Source organism: Ptychodera flava, chromosome 6 (genome assembly GCF_041260155.1).
Source record: "Ptychodera flava strain L36383 chromosome 6, AS_Pfla_20210202, whole genome shotgun sequence".
Lineage (NCBI taxonomy): Eukaryota > Metazoa > Hemichordata > Enteropneusta > Ptychoderidae > Ptychodera > Ptychodera flava.
Window position 1 is genome coordinate 39,176,988 of NC_091933.1, and position 24,232 is coordinate 39,201,219.

The 24,232-nt window shown below is 37.0% G+C and overlaps 1 protein-coding gene across 1 annotated transcript; it reads left to right on the forward strand.

The window, feature by feature from the left end:
• The first annotated feature begins 324 nt into the window (after positions 1–324).
• On the forward strand, positions 325–22,913 carry LOC139135749 (ATP-binding cassette sub-family C member 8-like). Its single transcript, XM_070703415.1, has 25 exons — positions 325–451; positions 1,229–1,391; positions 2,094–2,134; positions 2,954–3,247; positions 7,939–8,124; positions 8,423–8,501; positions 8,928–9,033; positions 9,829–9,927; positions 10,428–10,593; positions 11,197–11,334; positions 11,666–11,885; positions 12,145–12,353; positions 12,728–12,967; positions 13,122–13,279; positions 13,560–13,652; positions 15,097–15,199; positions 16,624–16,737; positions 18,400–18,511; positions 18,646–18,776; positions 19,432–19,510; positions 19,651–19,759; positions 20,067–20,170; positions 20,595–20,728; positions 21,397–21,459; positions 21,822–22,913. Exons 1-25 carry the CDS (start codon positions 350–352, stop codon positions 21,954–21,956), a joined length of 3,378 nt encoding a protein of 1,125 aa, XP_070559516.1. The 5' UTR covers positions 325–349; the 3' UTR covers positions 21,957–22,913.
• Positions 22,914–24,232: the final 1,319 nt, after the last annotated feature.

A 24,232-nucleotide genomic window follows, 5' to 3' on the forward strand; every position in this document is an offset into this window, starting at 1 on the left:
AGAGCTGGGAGACCAATGTTCAATGTAGACATGATATCTACTGCAGGATTCTTCCAAGAGTGGACTGGTGGTGTGCAAAGGGCAACTCTAACATCCAGAAAATTTTCCACAAACAGGGATATTGTATATATCTGTAACATTTTGCCTTCAATAAATAAATAAATAATTGTCATTTGTGTTAATCTTTGTGTTAAAATAATATTCATGACCGTGTGGTATAACATACTCGAATTACATGAGAGGAAGCAATTCAGCTGTCCAATTATCCTATGGTAAGGACTCATTTCTACAACACATTTTATCTTTTGAATCGCAGATCACAGTTATCCTTGTGTTACTATACATCAAAATGGGGATTTCGGCTATCATAGGAGCGCTACTGTTAATTTTCATTGTACCGTTGCAAATTAAAATCACGAGTCATCTCGCTAAAATTCAAGACACACTATTGGTAAGATTTTTTACGTTGTGCATTGCATCGTTTGGGTAACATTGGCGATTATAGTGTGTAATCAATTTTGGAACTATCAAAATGATCTACAAGATATTTGTTTCACTATAATTATCAAAATCCGCATTTTGGAAGCCGTACATGCCCTGCCTGTTATTGGACTACATTGCTGCTCGTTCATTAGCTTTGTGTGTGTTTCACTAAAATCACCGGGGAAGAGCAGATTTTATTGAAGTGATTTATTGCACAGATTCCTGTGATAGATTCGGTCGAGGTGATAGCCTGCCTCGTTATTGCTAATTCGCGTAAATGACAATTTCATTGGAAGTGTGATATTTCCAAAAAGTGTGTACCTCTGTAGCTTTAATTAGAATATCAGTCCCAAAAATATTGTTCACACGATTGAGGCCTGTCGCTCAAATATGCTTGACACGTCTCGTGGTTTAAGAGCATCAAATCCAAATCACTCATACGTCTATTCCCGAGGCACACAATTCTTAAAAGGACAACCAAAGTCAGATGGTTGAAATTACTTGCAAAGGAAATGCTGTGTAGGCAATGAGATGGAATAAAACATCTCACTTCATTACGAAGAGTAAAATTCAATCAATTTTATATGTATAACACACAGTAAATAAAAGCTTTACCATTTTCCGAAGACTGTCAGCTTGTGTGTAAGATTAATTGCGAGATATACTATTATTAGTAATGATACACAGTTTTAGGGCTAAGTGACAGGTAATATAATTCTACTTTGTATCCTTACAACACACAAAGGAAATTTCAGACAGTCGGCTGAAGAAAATCAACGAACTTCTGCAAGGAATAAAATTGTTGAAACTATACGGATGGGAGGAAATGTTCTGTTCTACCATCGAAGTCGTCAGAGAGAAGCAAATAAAGTCAACAATAAAATTTGGAAGAAATATGATTTTATCGTGTGAGTGAAGAATTTTCAGCCCTCGCCTTAAACCTGCCTATGTATAACTCATGTTCTGTACACTGTTTAATATTTCCCCCGATAACAGGATCATAATTGAATACGCCCAAACTACATGATGTTAATTTTAAAGTATTGAAAATGTTGAGAAATACGACCTTAAATAAGTTAATATACATGACATAGTGTATCTGAAGTACATATGGTTGAACAATGTTGCCGTTATTAGCCGTCGTTTCTGTTGGAGTAAACTGAGATTTTTACTGATTCTGTGAATTATGCTCTTTTGCTGGATAATGTTTGCTGGAAAATGTTTTGGGAGCTTTGATAGTCTTGAAACATCGCAACTTGCAATTCATGTGTATTGAGTTTCATCGAATAACCTAATGCGGAATGACGGAATCACATATTATAATAATCGCTTGCTTAATGTAGTGGAAAAAACATAAAAAGTAATTTGTTAGTATTTTTTTCAATTTAAAGGACATTTTAATAACCATTCTCTCATATGATGTGTATGATTTTGCATAACAAACTCCAGCCCTTGGAGTTCTCCACGAAGTTAAGATATAGTGGAAGAAATTCGGCCACAATGAATGATGTGTATAATGATACGGTATGTACTTTTGTTATAATATCATGTTATCGCATGATAATTATGAAGCTATTTCATTATAATAATACCTTATATTTGTTCTACAGGGTTTACATCGGACACTTCTTATGTTGTGATAACCTTCCTTGTAAGTTTAATAACTTCTTATTATATTTGTATCGTGTACTTTGTTTGAAAGTGATACTGATAATTTTTTTTTGAAATCATGCTTGGAGGCGTATTTGCAATATGTCACTGGTCCAACCACAAAATACACATCGATAGGGAACATTCGTGAACCATCGGTTATACTAAAGCCCTAGAATAGTTTCTGAATATAGGGTTATCACTCATGGAGCAAGTAGCCTCATGCCATCCTTGGACAGGGCCATTTAAGACAACGATATAAAGCGAATGTAGTTTTGGTATCAAGTAGCAAGTGACAACAGGACCAAGTCAGACAATTCCATTATCGCCAGAATCGATAAAATATACGTACCCTTGAATATGCGTACGACTGAGAAACACACCAGGCAGAATGTAAACAGAATGTAAACAGAGGAATATTTTCAAACTAGTTTTAAATGTCATCACCACTTTTACATTCTCTTGTTACCTCTTCAGGAAGCCTTTATTGCGTTTTCTTTCCGTAGCAACTCGAGTAATACTATAGATTAACAATAAGACGTGCTCGCAAGACATCCTGGTTCGTATTTTGACAGTGGCCAAAATACGTGTGAAAGTGCTCGTAATCTTCTGTGAGCAAAGGCCCTCAAAGAAGTTACACGAACTTTTGAAAGACACGCCTCTAACAACGGCAGACACACTGTCATTTTAAGGAACACTACTCAAATTTTACGTCAGAAATATTTATATTAAATACTAATATATCTTTCTTTAAAATATTCTCTCTCTCTCTCTCTCTCTCTCTCTCTCTCTCTCTCTCTCTCTCTCTCTCTCATATCAGTCATTCATCGCATATTCCTTCATCAGCCCAGTACCTCTCACGCCCGATTTGGCGTTCGTGGCGCTTGCCCTATTTAATCAACTCACGATACCACTGACAACCATCACACATGCTTTAACATTCTTTGTCAATGGAATTGTGAGCTTTAAGAGGCTGGAAAAGTTCTTCATCTCAGAAGAAATAGATGAACGAGACAACGGTCTGCCTCCGATAAAAAGAGGCTTTGATGATATTGATACTGCCGCAGACTTCGAGAGCCATTGGACTAATACAGAGGAAGCAAACCGAGATAAGGTATTGTAGATTTGATATTCCAGCATAACTCCTGCATCCAGTCGTACCATTGAACATGCAATCATCGAGTATAACCACCTAACTTTCAGGTTTTCGTTACCGTTACATGCTTCGCTTCGATAACACTGTCAACATTGAGCCTGTTTGTTTACTACCTCTGATAATATTCCCCCATATTTTAACTGCATTTTGTTGTAATTTATTTTCATTATTTTTTTGGTTACATCATCCGAAACACCCCCAAAGTTTGTGATGGTACTCGTCAAAATTAACATCCGGGTACTTTCATTGATCAATGACCGTCGCTGGCACTGGCTGTGACCGCCGTTACCGCTTGTTTTTTCGCCAAAAGTGGTAGGTTAAATGTTATTTTTTCAGGTTTTAGGCGAAAAATGATCCTAAAGTTTAATATGCGGCTCCATTTTGAGCATTTTCATTATCAAAAATAAAAGCTAAGTGAAATTTTACCAGATGTTGTAAAAAACTATGAGTCCCTCTCACCTGATGTAAAAGCAGAGATGTCAGAAATGGGTAATTTCTACTGTAAGATGCACGTTGTTGTTAACTTTGCCTCAGAATGCAACAAAACTTTGAAAATATTTGAAAATGTAACATCAAACTATCAGACTCAACATGCATTTGAAACATCTGAAGCTGGTACAGTGCGGCTAGTTCGCACCGCTGTAAAAGCGTTCCATGAGGATGGGTCTGAGGAGGCTGGTGTTGCCTCATATTTCAAGTCCTTTTTACAAACTGAAAATGAAATAATGCAATTAGTTCCTTTTCGTGGAAACCGGTTTAATATTTTATTTTATGATGGGGGTGCTCTATATTATCATATTTCTCACATGACAAAATTTCTCAAATTATGGCCGAATCAAAACAGACTACTGCAAGCAGTGTCTGAAGATTTGTCAGTCAAATCACACATAGCAGGGGCACGTGCATTGGGTATCATAGATAAGTTAATAACAGGGCCATATTGGCGCCTTATTGAGCGTACAAAGTCTGTACTTGAATTAAATCCGTATCTTGAGGTCTTGCAGCAAAAACTCGAAAAGTGGAGTGTTGATGCAAGCCCCCTGTTAGAGCAAACATTCCTTTGGCCAGATGTTGAAGTGCACAAAGATAATATATATCATGCTCTCTTTCAAGACGTAGATCTTGAACTTGAGCAAATGACAACACAGTGCCTTGAAATGTTGTGTGGCTGTATGCTTCTAATCTTGGAAAGGCAATGTGATGACCAGTTACCAGGGGGGAAGTATGCCAGCCCATCCCCTGTCCTGAAACAGAGTACAAGTTCAGTGCCAACCACTAATACCATCTCTGAAAGGGATTTTGCCATGTTAGATATGCTTCTTAGAATGAAACCAGCTAGCAGAGTTGTTGCCTTAGAGGCACAAATTATGTGGTCAAACAATAAAACGAAAGATTGGCTTGACAGAAAGACAGTAGAAGAAAAAGAAAAGCTACTGAACGATGCTAGGAAAAGTGTCCAAAAAGGAAGAGAAAAGTATCATGCTAGGAAAGAGATACTAAAGGAGAAAAAAATTGCAGCTCTTCATGAGAAACAGAGGGAGAAAGAAAAGACAGAACAGAGACAGTATACGCGTAAAGTGACTTTAACAGATAAGATAAGGACAGTGTGGAAGACATGCAAAGACATTGACAATGAGTTAGAAGGACTTAATGAAAAGGAACAAAAAGAGCATGTAACAAACCAAATTTTATTTCACAAGGAGGTTTTGAAGTCTAAGGGACCAAAGGCATTATTTGTCTTAAGCAAGACAACAAATAAAAAGAGAGAAATGTTCAGTTTGCCAAAACTGGTTTCAAACCTAAAAGAAATACTCAGACTAAATGTAGCATGTGAAGCTGGCACTGAAATTGAACATGAACATGTAACTGTATCAGCTGATGAAAGAAATACTAAGGTTGAAGCTGAGAAACACAGGCTTGCTTCAAAAATTAAGGAAGCTCGTGAAAAGAGAATAATCAAAGTGCAAAAAAAACAACTGCCAGATCTAGAAAAAAATCCTGAAAAACTAATCGGAAAAAAAATTAAACACAAATGTGTAGATGAAACAGACTCAGGAGTGGAGTGGTACTCTGGACAAGTTGTAGATATAGCTAAACAAAACATAGACAAACCTCTAAAAACTGTATATGCTGTAAAATATGAGGATGATGATGACATCTGGCATTTTGACCTTTTGTGTGACCTCAGGAACGGTGATTTAATAATATTATAAATTTTGTAAGTAACAAACATCTGAAGTAGTGGTTGATTTTCTACTTTGCAGGAGATATCTGCATCATAAATTTTTATTTCAAATTTTTGAAAAAAGTCCTAAATTTCTAGGGTCAGCATCAGCTCAATTATCAAGTCCATGATATATGTCAAAGTGTAAAAATCCTGTAATCAAGTAATACATATGTTGTGAGTGAAATCATTATTTTGTACTTGGTCTTTCCTCTATGAGGAAAAGTAATAATATAGAGGTTAACTATTACCATGGTAACCAAGGGGTCGCATTTAATTTGAAAGAAATTAATTGAATTTAGATGCATTCATGAAATACTATCAAGACAAATAATAGAAAATTGCATTCTGAAAGTTGTTTTAGAAAAAACAGCACCTTCCATGTTACCATATTACCAAGAGTAGGTTTCCATGGAAACTGATCATTTTCATTTAGTTTATGAGTCTGATGTCAGTAAAATGTGAAATTTTGAATGTTCTGTAACTTTTCCTATGAGGAAAACGCCAGTGGTATAAAAAGTCGTCATTTTTCATTAAATGGTTACCATGGTAACCACAAAATAAAAATTATTATCATGTGTTGGCAGTTAATGATATTAGCTTTGACATCCATGTGTTACTCTAGATCACACAGTGTTTAATTAAGCTATATATTCTGGTCTTAATGAAATTTAATGAAATTGTAAGGTTAATAAAATCGTTTCCATGGCAACCATAGAGTTAAACATGTCATCAATATTCAGAAAATAAAGAACATGACATTCATAATTATTTCCCAAAGTTTCATTTCAATTGCTCCAATTTTGACAGAGATATGACGATTTTTATGCTAAAAACAGCCCCTAACTAAGGGGGTTTTGGGGTCATTTTGGAACAATACATTCTTATGTAATCAAGGTGTCAAATATGTCCCCATGTAAAAAACTTCAAAAAGCCGTAACTTTCTTAATTTTTCGTCAATTTTGATCGGGAAAAGACCGAAATGCTTCTTTCATCCCCCTCTACACTAAAACGGTTGTCTCTTTCTTGCTGTAGAAGGTGTGTCTATATGTAGAAAATCCCTTCTGAGAGCTAAAATTTTGCAGCCAAGGCTGTGGTCTGGTCTGCTCTCGTTGTGGTTATGTATCCGATGGGCTTCTGGTATGCGCTGCAACGAATGCTCTGCTAGCAGCCGTTGGTTGAGGAGGTGAAGCCATGGTGTGTACGCTTGGTTCGTGTTGCAATGAGGGAGACAGTAAGACTGATTGACACGTCTCCTATTTATACATACTTCATTTGCATGTGGCGTATTTATTTCACTACATGATGCGGCTTTGAATAACTGATAATGTATCCGATTTACCACATTCAGTATAGCCAAGATGTTTTCTACATCTTCAAATTCACTGGCATTGCCAAAACTCTATAATAATAGCAAACTTTGCACTTCATCATGTACTCCGCTTCACCTCGTACATCATGTCATGCAAAGTTTGCTTTCGTCTATTGGCCGGTAGGGTTATGTAGGGGTTAACACCCCTTGAAGTGACGATAACTTGACAAACGTGACAAAAGCCGATAATTTATGCGAAAATCCGACAGTTCACACTTTGAAGGCTCACTGTGCAGAAACAAAAGCGAATTTCAAAAATCCAAAACACGGTTTTTCCCCCTGTATATCCAGCTGTCTAGTGCCGTTACCAGATCACTTAGGGGTGCTGCCAATTCTCACTTGAAAAAATTCAAAATCACATGTTTTTGACGTAAACAAACATACCAATGCATGTTTTGACAACTAAACAAAATTTTTACCTTCTTCAAATATAGACCTATTAGAAAATGTACCACATGTTGGGTGTGAGACCCTGTTTTCTATGTGAAACTTTTGATTGAAAATATGTGTCAACGAAACTGAGTCACTACCTTAAATTAAATTTTGGGTAATTTGTTTCGCTAGTACCAAACTTTGAATGGTGACCGCTTAGTTTTATTCTTTATTTCGCAAGAGAATGGTCGAAAGTTTCATTTAGAAAAGTTTGAGCAAAAGTGTTTTACAAGGCTTTCATTTTCGAGGCTCACAACTACCTTCAGTGTTAGGACTAAACAATGCCATTTTAGAAGACATGTCCGTTTGTTTCTGAAATGGATGAGTTCTCCAGTGTCAACTGCAGAGTTTCACTGCGTGTGAAATGGATGCTTGCTGTTATCTGCGTTGTCATCGTCAATTGTTGCAAACTAAGAGAAAAATAGAATACTTGGGGAAGACGTTTACATATCGCAGGAGATGCTTCGAACAGAGATGTCAACATTCTGATAGGGACACGGAAGAATGAGACAGAAAAGTGATTTCAACTGGAGTGGGGCAATGTAGGTTGTACTTTCTTTTCGTGTAGGGAGAAATTTATAAAAGCTACACTTTTTAATGTTTTCTGGCTGGTCACTGCAGTCTCAAGACCGGTTTGATGAAGACCATGGCAATGATCTCATAACATCTCCATCGACTTTAAAGTCTAGAGAGGAATATTCATTGGAGAGTGAAGGCCGCATGAACTATGGTACGTTTAGTCACGAAGACGAGACTCCATTTGTTGACACATCTCGAGAGAGCTTACCGGAACATGTCGCTTTGCAGGTAATGGTGCTTCTATTAGGATCCTCTTCCCACAAATCATAACCATTTGTCGATATTGCTGTAGGTGCGGTGGGAGGTAGCTTTCCCTGAATGTGACAAGTAACAGGTATTCCATGCTAATCGCCATGCCCTGGAGAGCATTGCCTGTGACAAATGGTAAGCTTATGACTTAGGTGTTTACAGTGCAAAGTCCATCGGTCTCGCATTTCGTGCGTGACAGAAACATTCAACAGACTAAGTTGTGCTGTTTATTGTCCTGCAATGGCAATTTTATTTAATTCTGTTTATGTGATAACAGATGATCGGAGGTACCTTCTCCTGGGATCACGATGGCTCGTCGTTGGCGCTCACCGATATCAATGTCCAGGTTCCCGTAGGTAAGAGAACAGACAATAAATTATCTTTGGGGGTGTCTGACAGTGTTTTAGACATGTGATAGACATTAGCACGAAAGCTATAAAATTGTGGATTTAACTGACAACGTATGAAGTAAATGTCAAGACACAAGGGTGGCCTGTAAAATGACTGAGAAAGAGACTCCAGAAACCGAGCATGAAAACGACAAAAAACAATTACCAAGAATCGCCTATTTATTCATTTATTTTCGTTCATCTGTTCTTTCATTCATTCCACTCATAAATTCATTCATTCATATACACACACATTCATTCATTCATTCATTCATTCATTCATTCATTCATTCATTCATTCATTCATTCATTCATTCATTCATTCATTCATTCATTCATTCATTCATTCATTCATTCATTCATTCATTCATTCATTTATTCATTCATTCATAGGGAGTCTTGTAATGGTGATTGGCCTAATCGGCAGTGGCAAGTCATCCCTGCTGTCTTCAATTTTGGGAGAGATGACGACGGTCAGCGGTTCAGTTGAAATTAACAGGTATAGGTATCAACATGCACGTTGATTTTTTTTTCAATCCACAATGTCTAAATAGGCAACACAGATGACGAATTGGAGGTTAGGACATATGTACTCTCTATATTGTGAGTTCTATTAGGTGTGAGTGGTGTTTCAGGTACGGACTCGAACACCCTAATTTCAACCAGTTACTTGTGCAGCATTGCCCTCACATCCTGGCAATAATATTCTACCTAGCAAGTTTACCCATGCAGTCTAGTGTCCATTTATCAAGTAAACACACCTATTCACGCCATGTCTTTGTATTTTGTCTCATAGCTGTCATTTACCCACATCACATTTCCAATTTGTCACAACGTAATTGTACTGTATGTGAATTTCCAGTCTTAGCTGTAAAGCGAAATAGCGAAAGGTTGCAGTTGTGATCACCAAACAGTGACGTCGACAATTTCCTCTCTTCGTGTGTGTGTGTGTGTGTGTGTGTGTGTGTGTGTGTGTGTGTGTGTGTATATATATATATAAACAAATTAATTCAAGTACAAAGTAATGAAATATATTACTTAAGTTTCATGCATGATTCGTCCCATTACTTTGTACTTGAAGTAATTAGTTTGTTTATTTATTTATAACGCTCTGCTAAGCATCAAGCACTGTAATTTCCCACGAGGACATCTGTATACTTATATATATATATATATATATATATATATATATATATATATATATATATATATATATATATATATATATATATATATATATGATATCAACAAATTACGCTAAATCGTTCATTAAGATTATATTTTTGTATTCTAGCAAGAAAAACCACGTATCTTACGTACCTCAGAGGGCTTGGCTTCAAAACGCGACACTGAGAGACAACATTCTGTTTGGGAAAGAGTTGGACCAAAACAGGTATAACGATGATTGTCAACTTTATTGATTTTGTCCCTCTGTCTTGTTTCCACAAAGTAGTTTCCTTAAAGAGGAAGAATGACTGATGACAATGGACATCTCAATATGATTTGCAGGCAATCTATTGACTATTAGCTAAAAATTTTGTATTATGTCACACTTAAGACTTTAGACTTTACACGTTGCTCACAGCTCGCTCTCATTGCCATCATGAAGAAGCTGAGTGTAATCCTGTTAGAGTAAAATGGGGGCGCTAGAGATATTACCGAAAATGTGGTTATCTATTATGAACAAAAGAAAGGATAGTTCTACGATTACCTCGTTTTAATCTAAGTGTACACCATGAAGTGTCCCGAGGGTGTGAAGCAACTTCGGGCGAACAAGGCTTTACTCCAAAAACATCGATACAAAGTCAATATATTTGTAGAAATATGGTCAATGCTTGTATGTGTATTTTACGTGCCCGACCAATTCACGCACTCTTTGTCGTTTTCTTACAGATACCAGAAAGTGATAGAAGCATGCGCATTACAACCAGATATTGACATTCTACCTGCTGGTGATATGACTGAGATAGGGGAGAAAGGTATTAACCTCAGTGGAGGACAAAAACAACGAGTAAGCGTTGCCAGAGCTATCTACAGCAATGCAGATATTGTGTTGTTGGTACGTCAACTTATCAATAACTTTAATTATGATTTTCATATTTCTCATGTCTCTGATGATATCGATGCGCCATGCCGATTTTAAGTGAAATATTGAAAAGTTGTTGAGGTGAGAGTTAGCGGCTATTATGTGCACTCAACGTCCCATCCCTGCACTTTACTTTTTGGACTTGTTGTTATAGTTTTGCTCATATTTTGCATACAGTGGAAACACTTTTATGTTTACTGAGTACTTTGACACTGTAAAAGTTCATGGTTAAGGCTCACAAGTGCCCGATTGTCATCTGCGATCTGTCTTTTACCTACGCCTCTGTAAACATTTCCGGTTGATCACATAAGGCTCCGCTGCGCTTAGTTTTCGATATGGCAGGAAACATCAACTGTTGACGATTTAGCGCTGGGGTGCATTACATACGTTAACTTGACGATTGTTGCAATTATTGAGAGGCATACGAATGACTAGACTACCTAACATGGAATGTCTTGAATTTCACAATTGCAACAAGGGTATTCACGAGCCTCATGGAGAAACCATTTTTCGCTTCCGTCGGTTTTTTCCGTATCTCGCCGCATACTTTGATGTACTTCAGTTTTCCGATTTCAGGATGACCCCCTATCGGCTCTGGACGTTCACGTTGGCGCACATCTAATGGAACACGGAATCATTGATTTACTCGTTAGAGAAGGCAGAACTGTGATTCTGGTCACACATCATCTTCAGTATCTGCATCATGCAAACAAGGTAATTTGCATGTCGATGCTTAAGCGTAACTATAATATGGGTCAACATTTTGTAGGGGAATTATTGTAGATAAACAACAATTTACAATGAGACTTATACGCGCTCAAAAGCTAACACATTAAACAGTTATAGAAATTATAGCTGAAACCACCTTAGTCAATTTCTAGACCTTTAAATTCCTCCATATGACCATGGCAAAATATTGTACGTAAAAGAATGATTTCGTACTTTCGTAGACTAAAAACATCAGTGCTGCACAAATCATCTAAGCGTACGTTTGGAAAACCTCCATTCATGCGCAACGTTTTTTCAAACATTTTTTTTTCGTCAGGTGATCTTAATGGAAAAGGGTCGACTCACGAAAGAGGGCGACTTGAATAAGATAAGAAAACACAATCCAGTTCTATTCACTGCTTGGGAAGGTACAATACATGTACTGTCAGAATCTGACAGGGAGAGCGCTTCAGACGGTGAACATATTCACGACACTGAGAAAGAGAGAGCGAATCTCCATCAACAGATATCCAAAACCGAGATCCAGAAAACTAAAGGTAAATATTATCTTATCTAATACCATAGACGAGCCAATGCAAACGCTTGTACATGTAAGTTTTGTGACGCCACAGGCACGTTATTACAACTCCGACACGGGTCATTCTCTATGTGAAATTCTGATACTAGTGCAACAAAGTAATCATTACTATCATATATTGAGGCATGAACAAATGACTTCATTTTCTTGAAGAGCCAGTGTTCACAGATTATTCATAATCCAAAACATTCGCAGTTCCTTATGGCGTCTTTTTACAGGTTCCAGTGGAGCTTTGATAGAAAAGGAAGAACGAGAACGAGGTTCAGTATCATGGAGAGTCTACCTGGCATATGCAAAAGCGATCAAATACTATCGTGTTGTACTGATTTTCCTACTATTGGCAGCTCAGGCAGCGACACTCATGCTGTCTCACTTCTTGCTGTCGGCTTGGTCTGAAGCGGGGATTGAAGCGGCAAATAGGACCAAGGTGAAGATGAAAAGTGCATGGTTAATGAGCTCATTATATCAGAAGATCACATACATTTTACGTGAGAGAGAGAGAGAGAGAGAGAGAGAGAGAGAGAGCTCGTGTTACAGGATTATTAAAATGAATACACTGATGTAGAATATTACATTTTCAAATACATCTAAATCGTAACGTAGTGCCAAACTAACCTCTCTCACACGTCATGTACCGGAGTTGAAATAACACGATTGAGATTTCTGTGTATCCAAATGTTTTAGTATTTAAAGTATTGCGTTTGCGTTTCATGAGTCAGTGAAGTGCCTGTGAGTCTTGTTTTCCGATCAACAACATCGAGCACTACTCACTAAAATAAGATATGTCTGAGTTTTTCTCAGGCTGAACTTGACGATGAGGTGGACTACTACCGGAGAGGTTATACCGTCTGGACTTTGGCGTTCATCGCTCTCACGGGAATGGTTATCGCCTGTCAAATTCTAAGTACGATATATGCAGCCAGACGTTTGCACGTGGACCTCCTTCGTAATATTATACATGCTCCTCTGCGATTTTTCGAAACAACACCGATCGGTCGAATTCTCAATCGATTTTCAAACGACACCCAAATAATAGATTTGGTAAGTCTGTTAACAATAGTTCTAAACAATGTATATATTCTGTTGTGGTATACAAACAACGTGAACCTGACTCTGATATATGTTATATTCAGAAGGCATGATTTATGTGCCAATTCCTAAATTCCAAAGTAATACGTGGATGTTTTTATTTCAGAAATTATGGACTACATGGATTAGTTTCTTGTACCCGGCATCACTTAGCATATCAGCTATTATTGTAAATGCCATAGTGACACCAGTATTTTTGTTGGCCGTGACGCCTTTACCTGTGGCATATTATTTTGTGCAACGATATTTCGTTGCGACGTCAAGGTCAGTATAAAGACAACTTACTTACCGGGGTTTATTGCATGTGATGTAAAATTTAGCCGGCTCGTTGGAACTCTCATTACTAGTAAAGAAACACGAATAAGTAGTTGGCCAGGGCTCGTTTGATCTATATCAGACGGTGAGGAAAAATACGGATTTTTAACTCCTCTACAAATTTGAAGAATATCCTAAAGTTACCAACAATAATTTACTTTTTGTGATATTTTAATATCGTTAATTTTTGCCCTTGTTATTGAATTTCACCCTTGAATTGTGATAACAGAGAACTCCAGAGAGTGGACAATATTACAAAGTCATCGCTGTTAGCTCATTTCTCGGAGACACTTGGAGGACTTCCGATTATTAGGGCATACAGGTACGCCATTTACTGAAACGTTGCGTGGTATCATTTGTATTATATCACACCGGTATATTGATGGCTCAAATACAGCGATCCGATTGGTCGAGACGCAAAAATTACCGTGGTATATTAGTGATATACCACGGCTAGCTCACGGACACGCTCTCGGCAACAGCAAAAATCCGTTTTTGACGTTCCACGCCAGTTTCAATATACTGTTATGATATAATAGCAATAAATCACACCAAGCGACCGTATACCACTCGATTTTGACCAGTTCACTTCATATATGCACTCGCTATCGCTCGTGCATATATGTCGTGAACTGATTAAAATATCGTGGTATACCGTCGCTGGGTGTGCTTTATTGCTTAATTATATCATACCAGTATATTGATGGCACAAATGCAGCGATCCGATTGGTCGAGACGCGAAAAGAACCGTGGTATATTCGCGATATACCACGGTTGGAATACGCGCGAGTTCTCAGCTTGAGCAAAAATCCGTTTTTGACGTTCCACGACAGAATTTCAATATACTGTTATGATATAGTAGCAATAAATCACACCAAGCGACGATATACCTCTCGATTTTGACCAGTTCACTTCATATATATGCACTCCTACTCGCTATCGCTCGTGCATATATGTCGTGAACTGGTGAAAATCTCGTAGTATACCGTCGCTGGGTGTGCTTTATCGCTTAAAGGTACACTCTCCCCTGTTCCAATTTTGCCACATTACCATGGAAATCGAAAATGTAACCAATCACAGATTTTGGGCGGGTGGCTGCTTTTTAAAAACAGCGCCCTAACATGGGCATTTTGAATACCAAGGAACGCTCCTTTGACCATATATGAAAATATTAGATTACAGGTGACTGTATACCTTTAAATGTCGATTTTAAAACGCAGAGTATTTATCCATGCTGTTATCGGGTTCATTAATGTACCAGCATGTTAAAACATAAAATGGATGACAGTTAAATGTAATGAACAAGATAAAGCTGTTTACAACAATGCAGATAGGCCTAAAGAATTGTAGTTTTAGTACGTTGTGTTGGACGCCTGTTACTTCATGGAAGAGAGTTCACGCTCTCCTGGGCTGGAGTTGTGCGTTGTAGTGTGCAAGTCTTGCTCTATGGCGACAACAAGTCAGAAATATCACTCGTTGTGGTTTACAATGGAAATCTTATACTTTTGGTCAGAAGCTTGTAAATATCACTCGGCCCACTGCCTTATGATGTTTGCAAGTTTCTGACCAAAAGTGTTGTTTCCATGGTAAAAACACTCAAACTCGTGCTGTTTCCTGTACATATCAACTTTAAATACTAGTATTAATCGCTTACCTACCATCAAAATATCACAATCGGCTTTACGGGCTTTCAACCATCGACGATGAACGATGCCTGGAAATATCCATCCTATTCATTTAATGTCTCTTATTGATACCATTGACAGGGACGAGAAACGTTTCCGGAGACGATTACTGCAGGCAATAGACACCAACAACGTAGTACAGCTATACATCCTCAACAGCTTTCGATGGCTGACGGTTCGCCTGGTATGTCTTTTGAGACGGTTGTACTTGTCCACGTTCTACACTTGCTTTTCTTAGATGTTGGTTTCCAGGAAGAAGATTAAATCTCGATGGAAATGATCTATACATCAATTAATTTCAAATTGTATTTCCCCGGGAACAATGTTTCAGAAAAAATAGACAATTATATTTATTTATTTATTTATTTATTTATTTATTTATTTATTTATTTATTTATTTATTTATTTATTTATTTATTTATTATTTATTATTTATTTATTTATCACTGGTAAAATAAAGCAGCCACTTGCAGATCAGAAGATGAAAAAAAATAGGAATAAATCAGAAAAATATGTGAAAAAACACAAAAGCTTCAGCTTTTCCGGTTTTTTTCCTACAAAAAATATGATAAAATTTCTTTATGAGTAAAAGTCGTTTAATGAGTAAGAGTCGTTTAAAAGGTCTGATTAAAGAATCTGTTCATTTGCTCTTTGAGTGCCTTAGTGGTCTAACATAAATATCGTTGAAAGAGATTTCAAAACAACTCGTGAACACCATCTTGCATAGTGGGAAGCTAACTTACCCACTTTACGGAGACTATTCAGTATTATTTCAAAACATTAACATATTGTTGAAATTAATCGTTAGAGAAAATGCTTGTGTCCTCAATATTTAATACGGCGTTGTAGTTTGGGTATAGTATCGGTAAAACTTTAAGGCTTTCATCGTGAAGTCCTGCAACCTTACGTCACTTGAAGGTCCATCAGCAGTAGCCATCAGTGTATACGCCAGTATTTCTGTTGTATTTGTGATGTACAGTCGCTTGTTCTCCTCTCAAGACACAGTCCCTCCTCGAGGGACCGTGCTTAAGATAATGTCGATATGCTTCGTATTCAACTTGTCTACACAGCCTACTTGTATATAATGCCATATCTATTTGTTGGCGACGTTAACCGAAGTCTAATTCGGACTCGAATTTATTTGCAACAATTGCTTTACAGTGTAATGTATTGACAACAATAATGCAGAGCATTTCAACAAATGTCAGGACGATATTTAGATATTTTCGTTTTTAATGATAACATCCATAATATGCTTCAAAAGTTACAGCTATTGACAAACAAGGATTTGTATTGGTTAATTTAAATTCGTGACGAGTTTAATTGTCTAAAGATATATTAGTTGTTTTATAGGGTAAAATCACATAGAGTTTCGCATTGGAAAGTAATCAAGACAGGATTTGGCAAGGCGTTATTGGATTACTGAAGAGTAAATGCCACGGGCTGGCTGTGGGGTCGATCAACTTGAACGTTTCACCATTTCAGACCTAAGGTTTCGGGTTAATATCTGACTGCCTATGTTTACGCTTTAGTTTTAGTTAACAACTTGTATATTTTACCCAGTGCTCTCATAACTAGCTTTAAACGTTAATTTATTTTTTTTATTAGGAGATTATTTCTGCCATGGTGATACTGCTTGTAGGGTTAGGATCATTGATGACATGTATGTTGGGTGATTTAAAACCGAGTTTGGTAGGATTAGCTCTAACCTATGCACTTTCGGTAAGAATGCATAATTGCATTATTTTTCGTTGGTGACACTTGTGACGTGTACAAAAACGTATACAGTGAGTAGACTGATCGCCAAGCAGGTTCTCGATTAAACTGCAGCACGGCGACAGCGCACAATCGACTCAAGTAGTTCATATTAATCTCGCAATCTTATTGTGATTAATCAACATCTTGCAACCCGTTCTCTTCCCAGTACTTGCTGGTGTGTCTACTAATGTAGCAATACATTCATTGATATTTTGATTGTTTTCCGATGTCTATGGGCAAATCTATAATAGTACGTTTATCCAGGAAATAGAATTATCCGTGCAGGAAGGTCGTTATGGATTTTTTTATTATTTCTACTCTAATGAGCTGTTGGTCGACAAATTCACGTTAAGAAGGCCATACCTGATTCAACATTTAAAAATTAATACAAAAAGTTCAGTACTCAGTCAAGATAAGATTGTTGTAAGACTGAAAAAAGAGACAAGATATAATTTAGCAGGGCTATGCATTCAATCGATTCAAAATGAATTTGTTACATTCTTTCAGACATTAATGAGGCACTCCCACTTAGTAACATTTTTAAAACACATTTTTTTAATGCCAACGGTCTATATTTGACGAGGCGACTGCGCGCGGATCGCGAGATATCGATAAAAACATGTCATTTCCCGAGCGTATTTTTCACATCCCGAAGTTTTACGATCGTTTCTGATTTTGACCCGAAATCCCCCGAAAGTTTGTTGTTGTGCTGATTGACGATATTCTAGGGATGTCTACAATAAGTTCGAACGACGCAATTAATTTACTTCCCACAGCAGAGACTTTATATACAGCATTATGCCTTTACCTCAGGTAAAGTTTTGTAAAACTTCTCCTTAGTTTTGTCGTTTTCATTATTCTAAATCAGTTGTACTATATGTTTAACCAATACCACATAAACATAAGTTTTTACGTGTCAAATATTAGCCGCCTCCGATGACTACATTTTGTCGTCTGCCACACAGTACGCCGCGCGTGTGGTATGCGTCTATGCATACCACTCGGCGGCCGCTATGTATCAACCGCACGTAACTGTGCTAGTCACCTATGCGAATTCTGGTTGAATCAGCAAACTTTGTTTTCCGTTTTTATCTCAGAGTCAGTAAGACTCGGCCTTCCCCCAGGGGGCATGACCGATCACCGACGCTAGTGGTACTGTGGCATACAGCAGCGTAAGCGTAGACTCGTACTCCATAGCTTAGTTGACAATGGCCCCAGTGCCGAACGTTCGATGTTCGGAAGCTGAATTTAGGTGGGCCACCGGAATTCAAACTTTTACTTTTTTGAGGACATGTTTTTATCGATATCTCGTGATCCGCGCGCAGTCGCCACGTCAAATATCGACCGTTGGCATTAAAAAAATGTGCTTTAAAAATGTTACCAAGTGGGAGTGCCACTTAATGGAAGAACAGTCGGTAACAAAGAACTACCATCGTCGTCTTGATAGACGTTAAGCAACTTACAGCTTATAATGAAATGACGCACCCAGAAATGATATGTGTTGATAACATTGCAAGGGAGTGCGGGGTAACGTTCGTGTCCTTTTAGTATGTATCACGCTATTGTTAATGTCTACATTATATAGGTTGTGAACTTATAGTGGTGTCATGTCGTCATCTTCCGCAGATTTGTAACCAGCTAAACAGGATGGTACGCATGTTTGCTGAATGTGAAATGTTTATGAATTCAGTAGAAAGAGTTTTGCACTATTCAAGAATTCACACAGAGGAATATCGAGGTAATTAATGTACATCACATTCTCAGTCATGCTCAGTTGGAAGCCAAAAATGCAACATTCGAATCATGGGAAAATGCTCCAAAAGTGAAGATTATCTCAGACGTTTTGAGACTGCCACCCTTCACTCTTTACAGGGACATACGCTCCACCCGCTGCATGGCCAGACAAAGGAAATATTAAATTCGAAAATGTATCTGTCCGATATGCAACTGACTTAGACGCAGTATTAGAAGATGTAAACCTGGATTTCAAATCAGGTGAAAAGGTAAATAAATAATGATGCGATATGATTAAAATCCGATGTAATGATGGGTCGGTCTTTTACGTTATTATCTTACGGTCTTTTTTCTGCGATTCTCGGGAAACTGACAGCAGAAAAAAAGACGTAATACGATAGTGTCAAAGACGGACCCAACACTACATCGGATTTTAATCAGATTGATACTAATGGTGATGCGCATGTTAATGCAAAACTCTTGCTATTCTTTACTTCAAAAACTGCCTGATAACGCCTTTGAAAAGCAAGTATCATCGAAAAGTGATCATCAAAAGTAAAAGATACTCAAAAGGAAAGACAGTGGGCGCCTTTTGTTGATTTTGCTTGAAATCAATCACTGTCCAACTGTCACACATATAATTATCATCGATGGCTATATGCCTACGGTAGTTAGATAACAACTCATGGTAGCGAGGGCAAGGTCAGAACTTGTTACCTGCCCAAGTCATGGTGGTTATGGCAGTTTCATTAATGCGGCCGAAGCCGAGGGAGACATTCGACATGACTATTTAGCTATATTATGTATCACACTTTTTTCTGTATCACGTTAGTGAGTCAGAGCCAATAACTGAATGACAGGTGAGATGTAATAAACTTTCTTGCGGTAAATATACTGTTCATTTTATCGATTAATGCATTGTAGATTGGGATTTGTGGTCGAACCGGAAGTGGAAAGTCGTCGCTCACACTGGCTGTCTTCAGACTTATCGAAACCTTTGAAGGTATGTCAAAAATCTTTTTGAAAAGCTGTGGTGCGACAGGGTTTTATGTAAGTGCCTTTTCCGTTAAACAGGAGAATTACCATTGATTATTGTATTTTCATCGAATACAGTAAAATATCTATTTACGATTCTCACCTCAGGACGTATAACAATTGACGGCATAGACATCAGTCACGTGCCACTGCTGACTCTGCGTAGCAGACTGGTCATAATTCCGCAAGATCCTGTACTCTTTGCGGGAACTATTAGGTGGGTAACCATTACTTGAACATCGTTAAATCACATATTCATAGACTACGTATTTACGTATGATTATACATGTATATATGGCACAGAAAAAGAGACATAAGTGCGTGTATGATATTATATAATTGTGTAGAATACGTACGTTTGAAACACAATATATCGAATACTTCAATGTAGCCAATCAATATTATCATATTCACATAAACTTATACTGACCATTATTTTATCATTTTAAGATAATAAATTATGTTTCAAGTCGACTTGCATGTACAACTTGCTCCCATTTCGGTGTATGGCTTGTTTATTGCAGGTTTAATCTTGACCCTCTGTCCCATAAAAGTGATGACCAGTTGTGGGAAGCTCTAGAAATATCAAGGTTGAAAGAAGTCGTTGCTGAGCTTGACAATCAATTGGGTGAGTATGATTATACTTGACCTTTGCTGATCACAGGTGTCAATTATCATACTCTGTTGATTGAACTACGATTGCATACAGTTGCCTATCACTTAAAGATGATTGTTTGATGGCTGTATCGATTCCTTTGACCTAACCTCCTCGCCTTGTTGAGCTTAACCACGGAAACATGTAGCGTTTTAATAGTGAGAATGGGTGCTATTGACAGAATCGCTTCGACATAACGTCCATTTAAATGGCATAAAAATAACCAAACGAGTGACCAGATGTTACTGTGCGTTTTCCCAATGGAACAGTTCTACTATTACACCAGGTATACAAAACCCATCGATACATGTTCGAGTAGTTGTAATCCAGAAGTAGTTGGAATGCTGAAATAGTGGTGATTTTTGAAAACCTTGTCTTCCAATCTTGTCTCGCCAAGACTCTTATGTATCTGAAGATGGTGATAATTTTAGCGTTGGTCAGCGTCAGCTCTTCTGCCTGGCGAGAGCTTTTCTCAGGTATGCCAAGATTATTATCATGGATGAAGCAACAGCATCCGTTGACATGGAAACTGTACGTACCAGTCCAACTGTTCTATTATTTCTCTCACTCTAAGCTGTTCTCTTAACTTGTTCGTATGCGTCTAGCTTAAATAGAAAATTTCTCATTAATTGGTTTATTAAAAGACAAGACATTTAGATCTGCATGCGTATTTTATAATTAAATAATAAATACTTGTGAAAATAATGGGTAAATTGTATTTAATAAATAGTAATAATACCGATCGGTTATCCAAAGATCATAAGTCAAATGTGGTATTAAACATTCATAGTATAGGACAAACAAAGTACAACTCATTATTAAGTACCTGAGCACATGACACTGTCAAAGTCGTGAAAGAAAGACTGCACGGATCTCGGGTAAAACAACCTAGAAGTGATATCAGGTGTTTCGAAAGGGTGAGCGCATCCTGCCCAACACGTGCCACCTGCCATATACGAATCTGTTAGTCAGAGTAGGACGTACATGTCACAATTTATAGACATGTTATTTATGCAATCAGTAATGAGACACATACTTGTGAACAAGTCCGTGATAAAAAATGTTTGGATGTAGGACAAGCATTTTTAAAGTCTGCCTCAGTGCATATTTAAAGAAAACATTTAATCACCATACAGCTAAAATCAAATTAAAATTCATCACCACACATAGTACTATTACCAATTCATTTTAATTTACAGGATACTGCATTGCAGGATGTAATTTCCGTTGCATTTGCCGATAGAACTGTCATTACAATTGCAGTAAGTATTGCATCATTTCATTACATTCAGGGGTTATTTTAGTTACCAGCGGTCAAACGTTTAATTGGACTAATGTCTCCATATTATTACGCTCGAAACATAACATATTGAGATAAAGCTGAGGCATTACCAATGGGCTTCATATAACGCAGCAAGCGAATAGTTATCTCACTGTTACCAGCATAAAAATCTTCCAAAGTGACAAATTTAGTAGATTTTCGATCGGATTCGAACTTACAAAGTCAGCAACCAGTCATGTAGACATACAATCAAAAATATGTGTACTCTGGTAAGGTTTTTTGATTTGATCATGATTGCATTGTTCTTTTCTGATGTTTGCTTTCCTATATTATTTTTACCAGCATCGCATATCCAGTATATTGGACTCAGATAGAGTATTGGTTTTAAGTGGAGGAAAAGTAATTGAATATGGTTCACCGAAGAAATTACTAAACCAGGATGGCAGTACTTTTGCATCGCTGGTAAAGGGAGAGTGACCGTTCAAATTCGATTAGATTTGTCAATTCTCCATGTCATAATACTGAATGTTCAATCCTATGTATGATATTATTTATGTCGAGATGTTACCTTTCTAAAACAGCGTAGTACTTTAAAACAGTCATTTATTAAAGGTCGAATTACTCGGCGAGCCATTTGCTTGAAATTAAGTACTATGCATTCTCTAGGCCTTGGCCTTTTGGTGACCTGAACGGGATGGTGTCCATGTACTTTGAAACGTTGCTTGCAACAGGTCGTAACCAGCTCATCTTCGATATGTTGACTGGTAAACAGTCCTTTGAGTCAAAATTTTCAACCGAAATGACATAATTTCGGACAGACCGATAACTCGCGACTGTGAATAGGCAAGTTACACAATGTGAATAAACAGGTGGTGCTACAGTAAAGCCTGTCTAATCTGAACCGTTCAGGGACTTAGAAAACTGTTTGGTATGGAGAGATGTCTGGTTTATAGAGGTCCTTTTAACATAGTGCATTTGGAATGGGCCTGGGGTAAGGGTTCAGTTTAGACAGGTTTTGCTGTATTAGCTGTACTGCAATGTAAAGTTTCACATAGACTTAAACTCTGCAATGTTGTGGCGACTTTACTGTATACAAATATATCCAATAAAATAGTCCAATCACAATCAGCTACGGTTTTATATTTATTTCAACTGCTATTCATTTGTTTTCTTCATTAATACATTGAGGACAAAAGTGACTATATGATTATAAAATTATATAATTTAGGGCAAAATTGCTAAGATGATTATGATGATGATGATTACAATGTAAATCGATGCATACATACATACATACATACATACATACATACATACATACATACATACATACATACATACATATATACATACATACATACATACATACATACATACATACATACATAGTTTGTTGAACATTAGTGTCGAAAAAATGAATATCCAGAAAGATACTGAAATACGAATTTTTAACATGCATGATTCCTTTAATTTTATGTGATTTTTTATTAATCTTTGTTTGTCAATGTAATGGTGTGTAATATAACATTCTGTACCTTGCCCGATGCAAACGAAATACACATTGTAAATAGTGTAAATAGCAGGTACACACTATCTAAAACATTCTTGTAATAAAATACACACGTCTATAAAATACGTGTACAAATATATGAAGATGTACAAATCAGTACAAAAATATAGCACCAGTAGAGTTAATATAGGAGGTTTGAGATGTATGATTGAAAAAAACATTGCTTAATAACGTTAAAAGGAATAAAAGTTCATGTTATGAAATTTTATGTTGTGTTGGAAATATCGGTCTTTATTTTTTATCTTTATTTAGAAACCCTCGAGGAATCACAACTATTACTTATTAAAAAGGGGAAACAATGTATACACCAACTGAAAATGTAAGAAATGCCAAGTACATGTAACTGATCAGAAATTAAAACTTCGAGGTAAAATAATATTTATCACGTAATTAAGGCGAATGAGGTCGTATCAAGCAAACTGATCATTTTGCTCAAGGTTTTTGGCTATCATATAAGTGATTTGACAGATGCTAAAGAGTTTTGGATACTGTTTAAAATGACATTTTGACATTTCGCCAATTAAAATAGATTTTGATGCATGGTCATTAAACTTGACCTCGTCCAACCAATGCTTCTCAACTGAATGCCAAGTACAATTTTTTGAATGTTATCAGATCGATTGTAACTTCCAAGAGGATATGAAAAGAAAAAATAAGGATGAATGGAGAAAGAAATGTTTAACTACTAATGAATATGATTTCTTTCACCATCTTTGTTTTGTGCCAACTGCACATTGTTGATATACTCCCCAAAGCATGATGAAACACAAACGTTCCAGCTTGTCAACAGCTTTTTCCCATGCATGTATATACATTGTCATTATTTTCATTCGGATTCTAGTCCAGACCAAATTCACTCCATAGTAGTGCGCATGACAGCTGATATGTAACTTCCGAAATTTTTGGCTCTAATCGTTTTGTCGGATTACAACAGCGAAAATTCATTTAGATGAGCAATCTTCAGAAGAATAACTCACAAGTGTATGGGTTAAGTACCTGTACAGAAACTTATTTTTACCAAGTATTCAATGTTAAAAAATCTAACAGTTTCTCTAACATTCAGATTCAGTGTCTTAAAACGTCAATGACACCCTAGTAAAAGCGTTGTTCCCCATTTTAAGTTATTCAATCCTTTAGAGCTTTATGTATCCATTCAAACACATTCGGTCACAATTGCTGAAGT